The sequence below is a fragment of the Aptenodytes forsteri genome, unplaced genomic scaffold (assembly GCF_000699145.1).
Source record: "Aptenodytes forsteri isolate BGI_AS27 unplaced genomic scaffold, ASM69914v1 Scaffold182, whole genome shotgun sequence".
Taxonomy (NCBI): domain Eukaryota; kingdom Metazoa; phylum Chordata; class Aves; order Sphenisciformes; family Spheniscidae; genus Aptenodytes; species Aptenodytes forsteri.
The window spans coordinates 938,825-949,991 of NW_008795932.1; the positions used below are offsets into that span (position 1 = coordinate 938,825).

The following is an 11,167-nucleotide window of genomic DNA, read 5'->3' on the forward strand; positions in this document are numbered from 1 at the left end:
AGGCCTTTCTAGAGCGCCAGGGAGCGCGCGGCACCAGAAGCGGAAGCCGCTCGCCGTCGCACACACGCAGAGGACGCCAACACTACAGCAAAGGGATTTTTTTTTTTAATTATTATTATTAATTATTATTATTATTATTATCATTAATATTATTTTTTCCCGTCTGGCTTTTTCCCCCGGGGGGCTTGCGGTGTGTTGAGAAAGCCGGCGCGCTCCCAGGAGCTGGGATTATTTGCACAACGTCTGTATATTGAGTTCTCAATCCTGTTTATTTTTATTTTTTAAGCGCAGAGGAGTTGTTGGGGTTTTTTTTCCCCCTCACACCACTCTTTTCTTGGGTTTTTTCCCCCACCGCCGTCAGCACCACCACACTCTCCTCCCATCCCACCATGGCCCGGATGAACCGCCCTGCGCCGGTGGAGGTCTGCTACAAAAACATGAGGTTCCTGATCACCCACAACCCCACCAATGCCACGCTCAACACCTTCTTGGAGGTAAGGAGGCGAGGCTGGAAGGGGGGGACCAGGGCCCAGCTGCACATTTTGGGGCTAAAAGCCAATGTTGAGATGCAACAGGGATCAATCCTGTGTAGGATGAGGCAGCGGCACATCCCCTTTGGTACCACAGCCCCCGGTGGCATCCCAGGGCGGCGGGTCCAATCACCACCGGCTTTTTGGGGTAGGATGTTTTGGAGGACCCCAAGCATGGTATTTGGGCACGATGGAGGTGGAGTAGAGTTTCCCCGTTCCTGTTGCATCCCCTGCCAGCTCCACCAGCACATCATGGGAAGGGGCTTTGCAGTGATGCACGTGGATCCTCCCCTGCATCTCCCAGCATCTCAATAAGGACTTTTCATCCCAAGTATCCCAGCGTCTTTCCAATGCCCGGAGTGCATTGGGCGTTGCATAAGGAGTTGGAGGGCTCGGTGTTGCATGAGCCAGTGACGGTGCCCTGCCTGGAAGCGCTGCCTCCAGCACTGGCAGCAGCCAGGAGTTAGGGGGGGAATAATGTATGCCTGTGTCTGTTGTCCGGGGCGAAAGGCTTCGACTTACTCTTTTTATCAGTGCCTGGGGGAAAGGCAACATCCTGCAGGTTCGGTCGAGCCGGCACAAGTGGCTTCTGCTTGCAAGGAGGCGTTTCAGGATGTTGCGTTTGCAGAGGGACCTGGGGCTGCGCACAAGCCCAGCAAGGGATTTTTGCCTCAGCCCTAAACCACGTTGAGGTTTGACAGGCCAGTACCAGACGCATCTTCCAAGCTAAAGGAAACTCCCCCATCCGCACATCCAAAAAAGCACGTGAGCACCACCAGCTCGGAGAGCCCCAGGTTCCAAAAAAGCACGTGTGAGCACCACCAGCTCGGAGAGCCGCAGGAAGGGGGTTGGGATTTGGGGACAGCTGCTTCGTGCCCCTGCATGCCGCGTGCAAGGCAATGGGGATTGCACCAGTGGGAAGGGGGAAAAATTCCCCTTTCCTCTAGCCTCTTCAATTTTTGGCCAAGCTGCCAAGCGCACAGGGGTTTGCCGTGGCCTTGCAAGCACACGCAGGGAAGGATGGAGATGGATCATTGAAGGGGACGATCTCACGTGGCACCTGGCGGGGCCAGTACACCGGCATGTAATCCGGGGGCCATCCTTGCGGTGGGCGATAAGCCATGCTGGAAACAGCCCAAGTCCCACGCCCAAGCCTGCAGTGTGTTAGAGTGATGATGGGATACAGCAACGAGGTCAAGAAGGAGCCCCTGAGCAATCTGCAAGATGCTGAGTGCGGTCGGCGGGGTACACTATGAGCCCCCCAGCCTCCTCCATGCGTTTCTGCAGCGGGAGTTGCGACCTCACCGTGCACAAATAATTTCTCCTTTGGGGGATTTGCACCCGTGTTGGAGATGTTTCTTTGCCTGGGGTGTAAAGTCCCTGCTGGTGCGGCCATCGGGGCTTAAAAATAAACAGCCCCGCTGGTGCTCATGACTCCAAGGAGTTGCGAAGGTGCTGGGTAAAAATCCTACCGTGACCATGCAGCTTTGGTGCCCTGGGATTTAATGATTCCTTGTGCTTCCCAGGCTGGATGGACCACAGAGGGGTTTGCTCAAGGGTCCAGAGATGGGGCACGGCACTGTTCTAGGGTCCGTAGGGGTCCGTGTGGTCATAGCAGAGCTCGGACGTGTTGAGGTTAACCGGGATGTGACTGGCAGGGTTTTTTTCAGACCCCTCCTTCTCCTTCCCTCCCCAGGACCTGAAGAAGTACGGTGCCACCACGGTGGTGCGAGTGTGTGAAGTGACCTACGACAAGACCCCCCTGGAGAAGGACGGCATCACCGTCATGGTAGGTGGGTGGCGGGATGGGCGCCTGGGGGGGGCTGCCCCCCGCCCCCCGCTTAAATATCCCCATCCCTGGGGTCTGCTAAACACCCCGCATTTCGGATAGAACAAATCGGCATCGCGCTTGCCCGGGAGCAGAGTTTGAAGCCCAACTTCATCCTCGGGGCGAGGCGGGTGAGCTCCCCGCTCCCCGGGCTGAGATGGGGCTGGTGCTTTAAAAAAAGAAATCACTGCCCACGCACCCGAAACTGTGACTCATACGGTTGAGTCGGCAGCTGCCTTCCCTGCCTGTCGCTCGTAAAGCATCCAGGGTATGAGAGCGCCTGATCCCACGTGGAAGAGGCGCATGGTTCCCGTTACCCCTGGCTGCCTGTCGCGTAAAGCATCCAGAGGATGAGAGCGCCTGATCCCACGTGGAAGAGGCGCATGGTTCCCGTTACCCCTGGCGTTATCTTATCCGGGGGGAGTGCAGGTTTTTTGCTCTTCCAGCAGCCGGCTGGCGGAACTCTGGGGGATGAAAGGGAGCAGGCAGCAAGCAGGAAAAAGCAAGGAGGCAGAGCAGGCAGCTGCCTGGGCTGCATCTGGGCTGATATGTAATGGGAGATGATGTCAGGCGTGATTGCCCTGCCAGGGAGTTCAGCTCCAGCTGGAAAGGGAGGCTCTGCTCGTTATTTAGGAAAGGGTTTGGAAGTGCCTCTTGTCTCCTGGGGTGGTCCTCTGTGTGTAGGTCCTCCCTATACAACTCCCTCTGTAAAATGTATATCCTATAGAGATAGCTAGCTACATCCTAGATCCTGTGGGATATAAGTAGATAATAGATCCTATGTGTCTGTAGATAAAGACCTTCCAGATGCAGATCTCTCTAGGTACAGATGCTATGTCTCTATAGGATCTATCTTACAGAGAAAGACAGCTGTATCCTACATATAGGATCTGTACGTGGGAGGTCATCTCTGCTCTCTTATAGACCAAATTCTGCCTTTTACCCTGTTTCTGGCTGGAGTCCTTCCATCTGAGTTTCTATATCTAAGATATACATATCTCTCTACATAACTTACATAGAGAGGTATCTGTATCTAGGATATGTTTTATATAGGGAGATATCTATATCCTAGATATAGAAACTGTGCAAGATACTATGTAGAAACTATATAGTACAGATACAGGCTTCTATAACTATATAGAAACTGTATAAGATACATAGAGCAATATCTATATCCTGTGTATCTATGGATATCTATGGATAGATATCTATGGATAGATATATCTATGCAGATACAGACATATCTATATATATCTCTATATACCTATAGCAAATATATAAAATAGAATCATAGAATGGTTTGGGTTGGAAGGGACCCCTAAAGGTCATCTAGTCCAACCCCATATCTATGCAGATACAGACATATCTATATATATCTCTATATACCTATAGCAAATATATAAAATAGAATCATAGAATGGTTTGGGTTGGAAGGGACCTCTAAAGGTCATCTAGTCCAACCCCCCTGCCGTGGGCAGGGACATCTTCAACTAGATCAGGTTGCTCAGAGCCCCCTCCAACCTGACCTGGAATGTTTCCAGGGATGGGGCATCCACCACCTCTCTGGGCAACCTGGGCCAGTGTCTCACCACCCTCAGCGTAAAAAATTTCTTCCTTACATCTAGTCTGAACATCTATATATATAGGCTATACCTATGTATCCTATACCTTTCTTTGGGGAATAGGCACAAGCTGGTCAAGGCCTGACTCTGGTGCGGTGTGCCTGGGCGCTGGCATCTGCAGCTACAATGCCCACGGTGGTCCTGTCCTGGCTGCGCTCCCTGGGGGGTTTTGGACGCCTCCTCTGCTTTTGGCTCCTCGCATGCCGCAGGGGATCCTGGGCAATCTCTAAAGCTGATGGTGGTTACTGAGTCGTGCCAGACGCAGGTTTCCCGTGCCGTGGACATCTGCTTGGAGGCCACATTCACTGGTGGCTCTTCCGTTGCTGATCCTCCTCCCGGCCACAGCACCTGGGCATCACTCGGTGCTTCGGCAGCTCTGCCAGCAGGTTGGAGATGGGGCAGAAATCCTGCCGGGAAACCGGTGCTGTGCAGGTTTCACTGTAGGAAGGTTTGTGGTGCAGGATGCATATACTGTATTGGGTATACCAATAGTGTTTAATGTCTTTATGACTGACGTAGATGGTAGGATTGCGTGCACCCTGAACAAGTTTGCAGATGACACCAAGCTGATACACTTGAGGGAAGGGATGCCATCCAGAGGGACCTTGACAGGCTTGAGGAGTGGGCCCATGAGAACCTCATGAAGTTCAGCAAGGCCAGGTGCAAGGTCCTGCACCTGGGTCGGGGCAATCCCCGGTATGACTACAGGCTGGAGGATGAAGGGATTGAGAGCAGCCCTGCCGAGAAGGACTTGGGGGTACTGGTGGATGAAAAATGGGACGTGAGCCAGCAAGGTGCGCTCGCAGCCCAGAAGGCCAATCGTATCCTGGGCTGCATCCGAAGAAGTGTGGCCAGCAGGTCGAGGGAGGGGATTCTGCCCCTCTGCTCCGCTCTGGTGAGACCCCCCCCTGGAGTACTGTGTCCAGCTCAGGGGACCCAAGCACGAGAAAGACATGGACCAGTTAGAGAGGGTCCAGAGGAGAACTACGGAAATGATCAGGGGGCTGGAACACCTCTGCTGTGAAGACAGGCTGAGAGAGTTGGGGTTGTTCAGCCTGGAGAAGAGAAGGCTTCGTGGAGACCTTATTATGGCCTTTCAATATATATAAAGGTGGCTTATAAGAAAGATGGAGAAAGACTTTTTACCTAGGCCTGTAGTGACAGGACAAGGGGCAACAGTTTTCAACTGAAAGAGGGTAGGTTTAGACTGGACATAAGGAAGAATTTTTTTACAATAAGGGTGATGAGACATTGGACCAGATTGTCCGGAGAAGCTGAGGATGCCCCATCCCTGGAAGTGTTCAAGGTCAGGTTGGACGGGGCTTTGAGCAACCTGATCTAGTGAAAGATGTCCCTGCCCATGGCAAGGAGGTTGGAACTAGATGATCTTTGAAAGTCCCTTCCAACCCAAACCATTCTGTAACTTCGATGATTTGTGATACGGTGTGTCATCCCCGGTGCGAGCCCGGTGACCTGCGCTCATGGCTGAAGCAGTGCTTTCCAGGCGCTGCAGGGAGGAGATGATCTTGTAGGATGGGCACGGGCTGTGCAGGGTGGGCTGGCTCAAGCATTAGGGTACCCTGACTCCTTTCCTAGCAAAGCCACACTGAAATCATTACGGGTTCAAAGACTGAAGTGAAGCTCAGCAGCTTCTTTTGCCAGTTTACACCAAGGATGACTCCAGCACAGCAGCTTAGTGACTCACTCCTCAAACATGAGGATTACAGCCCCATGCTTTCCACTCACCGGGGATCACCGTGCCACATCCCCTCCCAAGCAATGCTCCCCTGCCCATCCCCCTCTCCCACTGCTGCGTAGCCAGTGGCCACGTTCCTCCTGCCAAATCCATTTTGGGAGAGACTTCCCCATTTTGGGAGAGACATACAGCCTCGGCTGGCTACCAGTGCCCATGAGGAGAGTCTGTCCCTTCCCCAAAATGCTGCAGCAGTCACAGGCAAGGGTGGTGACACTTTTCCCCCATAGCAGAGCCCAGGGCCACGGGGGTGCTTAATGCAGCACCCATTTTACCCACTTCGTCACCGAGCTCTGATGCTGAGTCCATGCGGCTTGAGGATGAAGCTTGTAAGAAGATGGGCGCTTTTTTTTTTGTCCCTTAAGAGCCTTTCCTGAAGGATGCTATTTAAATGGCCCCATTTGGAGGGGTCTCCCTCCTTCCCTTCGGCTCTCTCTAGGGCTGTGTTAGGGGGTCCCCAGAGCATCCTTTCAGGGCTGTGTGCTCACTTTTCACTCCCATGTGTTGCAGCAAGCTGAATTTCGGCACCGCATCAGGCCCTGAGATTTCAGCCACCTCCAAGCCGCCTTTGCTCAAACTTCCTACAAAGTGGCTTTGCGGTCCCAAGTGCTGGATTTAGATGGGAGCTGGGAGGGGGAAGGATGGGGGTTGCGGCTCCTCAGAGCTCAGCGCAGTCGTCCGAACAGGGAGGCAGGCGATGGCCACCCTGTGGCCACACGGAGGCAGGAGGACATGGGGACCATGTTGCAGGTCCTGTGGGTGCTCCTGAAGGCTGAACCTGTCCATAGGAGATGGGAGGACCCCAGACCTAGACTCACACGGCTGCTACATCCCCATGGAGCTGCGCTGTGAGCCTGGTTGCCAGCACACGCATCCGTCTCCCCTCTGCTGAGGTCCAAAACACCATCACCCTTAGTAAAAAGCAATCCCCTGAGTTTTTTCCCCAGGGTCTGACAGTGTTTCTCTCTTCCCCCGAACTTGCCCCCACCTTGCAGGATTGGCCATTCGATGATGGAGCGCCTCCTCCCAGCAAGATAGTGGAAGATTGGCTCAACTTGCTGAAGACCAAGTTCTGCGAAGACCCTGGCTGCTGCGTGGCCGTGCACTGTGTGGCCGGCCTGGGGCGGTAAGTCAGAGCCCGGCACCCCAGCTGCCACCCCACCCATGAAGCGGGAAGAGGGAAAACCATGCTTGCTCTCCTCCTTGCACCTTAGAGCAGGGTTTTTGCATGCAGTGGAGACCTTAGCGGGAATAGGCATTGACAGGGGGGCTGCTGCCTGAGCTCCTCCTTGCACTTCTCCTGGCCAAATCCTGGGCACCAGGGGGGGCCTGGGTTGCTCGGTGCTGTCCGGCCAGTGCCCCATGGCGATTTTGCTTTTGCGAAGAGCTCGTCGTGGAAATATTGCAAAATGCTTCCCACTACCACCGGGAGCCACTGTATTTCAAGAGCCACTGTGTTTTGCTGCTCCCCCTGCCTCAGGTCAGGTTTTGCATGTGTATTTATGTCTACTTTTCCGACAGATTTGCCTCCAAAGTCCTCATGCTCATTAGAAGAGCAGCAAACAGCTGCCAGCCCCGTCCTGGGGGTTTTACCTCTAAAATCAGCTGTTCCTTGGAGCAGCACTTGCAGCCAAATGGCAAGAAATTACAAACTAAAAGCCAGTGCTGGCCATTGCCCATAATGCCACCTCTACGGCCCTATGGCGTGTCCCCCCGCCCCAGGATGGGATGCCAGCTTCTGGGCCACATGGCTGGGGAGTGTCTGCCACTGCCGTTGCCTTTCAGCGCTCCCGTCCTCGTCGCGCTGGCCTTGATCGAGAGCGGGATGAAGTACGAAGATGCCATCCAGTTCATCCGACAGTAAGTCGAGCGGCGTTTCGGTGTCGGGGGAGAAAGCAGCCCCTCTCTGAGGGAGTGGAGAGATCTGGCGTGCCTCAGGGGTTTTTTTGGGGCACCGGGGTTGCTTTTCTCTCCTTTTGGCATGGAAGAAAAGGGGGGGCCAGCACCAAGCACCCTGTGCCTTTGCGTCAGGGCTGTGGGAGGCTGGGGAGGCATCCGGGAGCATCCTTAGGGGGCTTTTGGCAGGTGCCCCGCTTTGGGCAGCCTCCCCATGTGTTTCTTCCCTGGCTCTCCGTGTCCTAAGACTCATAGGGTGGATGATCAAGAAAAGCTGCTGGGGTCGGTGCCCGTCTCCATCCCCAGAAGACGCATGAGGCTGCAGCCTCAAAAATCCCTTCCTGCTCCAGGCAGGGGAGTTCAGCACCCCGACAAGGGTGGCTCGGGGTGGGGGGTCTTCTCCTGGCACACCGCTGACTGTGCGGCCCTTCTCTGTCCCCACAGGAAGCGCAGAGGAGCCATCAACAGCAAGCAGCTGACGTACTTGGAAAAATACCGACCAAAGCAGAGACTCCGATTTAAGGATCCTCATAACCACAAGAACAAATGCTGCATCATGTAACCTCAATGACCTCTTGCCAAAATCCGTGCACACAGACACCCGGGCACTCACACGCATCCCACCCCCTCACCTCCTCGCCCAGCCCTGTGCACCCCACACACCGCCTCACTGACAGGGCTGGGGTGGGGGGACATGGAGCACCACCAACGTGTTCCAGCACCCACAGCACGGTCATCTTGCCGGACCCCCAAAAAAGGCTGCTCTCTCCAGCTACAGCCCCGAGGAGGCAAGGCAGCGCTGCCCTTTGACTTTTGGCGTTAGCAGGCAATGAGCTCACATGACGGTTCTTCATCGCCTTCCTCCTCCCTTTCCCCTCCCATTGCACTGAGAGGGATGGGCGGAGGGTGCTTGGGTTTGGGGTGATGCAGGCAGGGCTGTGCCAGCTGAGAAGGGATGGGGAGCAGGAGGGCCGGAGCAACCCCAGAAAAACCCTTTCCCACCTCTTCCCTATAAATAAGGGCTGCAGCAGCAGGGACGAAGGTGGGGATGGCGCAATGGCCTCGGGGGAAGATGGTGATAGCAGGGAGAGGCAATGGGGGCTCGTAGCTTGGTGCTGGCCTTGTGGCCACAGGAAGGTCTGAGCTAAGTCTCCCCAGCACCATTCCCTTTCTCCTGGCCCCTCTACCACTTCACCATCTCCCTGTTGCCTTGATGCCAGCCGAGATGCTGCAGATGGGGCTCGTTGGGGGCTTGCTGCAGCGAAGGCAGAGGTGCTGGGAAACTCGGGGACAGTGGCGGGGCTTTGAGGCACCCAGCTTTGCCGGGGTGCAGGGTTAGCACTGGGTCCCCCAAAGTGTGGGGTGCTCTTATTTATGGCTTCCAAATTCAATGCACAGGGTGGCGGGTTCTCTCTTGTCGTGTCCCCATCACCAAGCCACGGCACAAACACCAATTCTGGCTGTGATGCCCTGGGGACGCAACGCGTATCTCGGGGCACATCCATGTCCTCCACCGCTGCGTTTGCTGTCCGAGGGGCTGGGCTGCAGCTTTCCTGGGGGATTTCGGGTGCTCCTGGCAGCACGTCACCAAATTTTGCACCTGCCTTTCCCACACCCGGTGGCATCTGTAACGCGACGCCTGGCACCCTAAAACCCCCCGGCGCGTGCCCTGGTGGAGTGGACTCAGAGCTGCCCCTGAGCCGGGACATTAAACATCTCTCAACTTTCTGCCTTTGAACGCTTGCAGCAGCTGGAGCGGTGGGCATGTAGGGGGCGTGGGGGTGTTTTTTCTTTTGATGAGGATAAGAAAAAATTTGCTAATTAAAGGAAAAAAAAACTTAAAAAAAAAACCTGTTTGTCTTCCGCACATCCTCTGGCCTTTGTTTCTCCCATCGCTGCCTGGTGGAGCCCGGGAGGTGATCCATGGCCCCTCAGACCGATCCCCAGCACCAGGTCACAGCCAGCTGCCAGCTGCTGTCACCAGGGCATACATGTGGCCCAAGGGATGCCCTGGGTATCCTTTGGGCTCGCTGCTGCTCACTCCCTCAGCTGCAGAGGATCGCAGATGTTGGGGCAAGGAGGGCTAGTCATCCAGCATCTTTTGGTTTTAGGCTGCCCAACTTGAGATGCCTTCAGTGCCCTGTGTTGGGTATCTCCAAAGGTTTGTGTGCCTTCCCAAAACATAGTATTCAGAGTCATTTGCTTCAGAGGGTTCATCTCTTGGGATAAGCGGTGAGGAAGGCTGGTTAGACACTTTTGGTACCTGCAGAAGGGCAGGGGATGGCTTCGTGCCACCACACCTGGGCAGAGGAGGACCTCAGAGCCGTTTCCAGCGCCACTCCTCCTCTCCCAATGGGAGCCAGCCCCGCTGCACGGCAGGGATGGCCATCCCATGGGACGAGCTGTGGTGCCGAGCAAGGTGGAGACCCTCAACTTATGGCCCCGGAGCTGTCATACCGCACACCTCGGGCCAGTCCAAGTCCCCACATTGTGGGACAGCCCTCGGTCCCTTGAGTTTCTCCTGCCATGTTCCAGGCTGGTGGTTCCTATGTCTCGTGGGGAAGGTGGTGGTGGTTTGAAGGGTCTGCGTTGGTTGGGAAGGGTGAGAAATTGGGCTGATAAAAAGGCCTGATCCTGTATTGCAGCAGTCCCTCTGGGTGGGTCACCATCCTCTTCCTGCCCCGTTGTGTCCTCCTGCTGCTAAAATAGGTGCTGCTTCATCCCCAGGGGCAGTAGGAGGTGGCTCAGCATTGTGACCAGGACAGTCCCAATCCCTCTTAGCCAGGAGACCTCATGGTCTCATGTGCTCCCCGGTCACAACAGGCTGTGCCATGACTTGCAAAGAGTTTAGAATAAAGTGGTGGGAACCGTTGCTTTGCAGGCTTGGGAGAAGTTTCTGCCCTGGCAAGAGGAGGAGAAATGTTTTCCTCACCCACGCTCATGGGACCATCACATGGCAGATTGCCCAGGGCAAGCGGTCCAGGGCTTCAGCCATGATGCTTTTGAGTTGGGGTCAGGATGGGGACAGAGGGGCTTGAATTCAGCCTCCTTTGGCCACAGGAACTCTTCACCTCCTCCATGCAGGGTTTGATGCTGGAAGTGCTTGGTGCTGAGCTCTGATGAGAGTACTCTCAAATCTCAGCTTGGTGGGCTTGTTTGGGGGGAACACACTGGGGGAGACAGGCTTTGCAGTGCTCCTTCGCTTTATGTAGCATCAACCCAATCACCTTAAAAATAGCTTCTAGTGTAAGAGCAGTCCTTGACCTGGTACAATCCATGTGGCCAAATCCTGAGGGCCTCTGGCTGGCAGAGTGGCATCTTGATACTCTTCAGTTTTGTGTCACTGCAAAAAAAAAAACAAAACCAAGCTGCTTTAATTGTCCTATTTTTTTTCTTTTTTAATTTCTCCCCCCTGTCCTGGAACTTGCTGTCACCTCCCATGTGCTGCTCCATGGACAGGACATCTTGGCAGCCCAGGAGCTGCAGTCCTTGCATGGAGGGCTTGAACCCACTCCAAGGTTTCTCTGAGTTGGACTGC

General features: G+C 54.9%; 1 protein-coding gene across 1 annotated transcript in view; it reads left to right on the top strand.

Annotated features, from left to right (window-relative positions):
- PTP4A3 (protein tyrosine phosphatase type IVA, member 3) overlaps positions 1-9,450 on the top strand; it is a 27,756-nt gene extending 18,306 nt beyond the window's left edge. Inside the window, exons 2-6 of the mRNA XM_009285066.2 lie at positions 292-494; positions 2,227-2,319; positions 6,729-6,859; positions 7,519-7,593; positions 8,074-9,450. Coding sequence (XP_009283341.1) covers positions 390-494; positions 2,227-2,319; positions 6,729-6,859; positions 7,519-7,593; positions 8,074-8,191 — 522 coding nt within the window. The 5' untranslated portion in view covers positions 292-389 and the 3' untranslated portion in view covers positions 8,192-9,450. The remainder of the gene's footprint in view (positions 1-291; positions 495-2,226; positions 2,320-6,728; positions 6,860-7,518; positions 7,594-8,073) is intronic.
- The last annotated feature ends 1,717 nt before the right edge of the window (positions 9,451-11,167 follow it).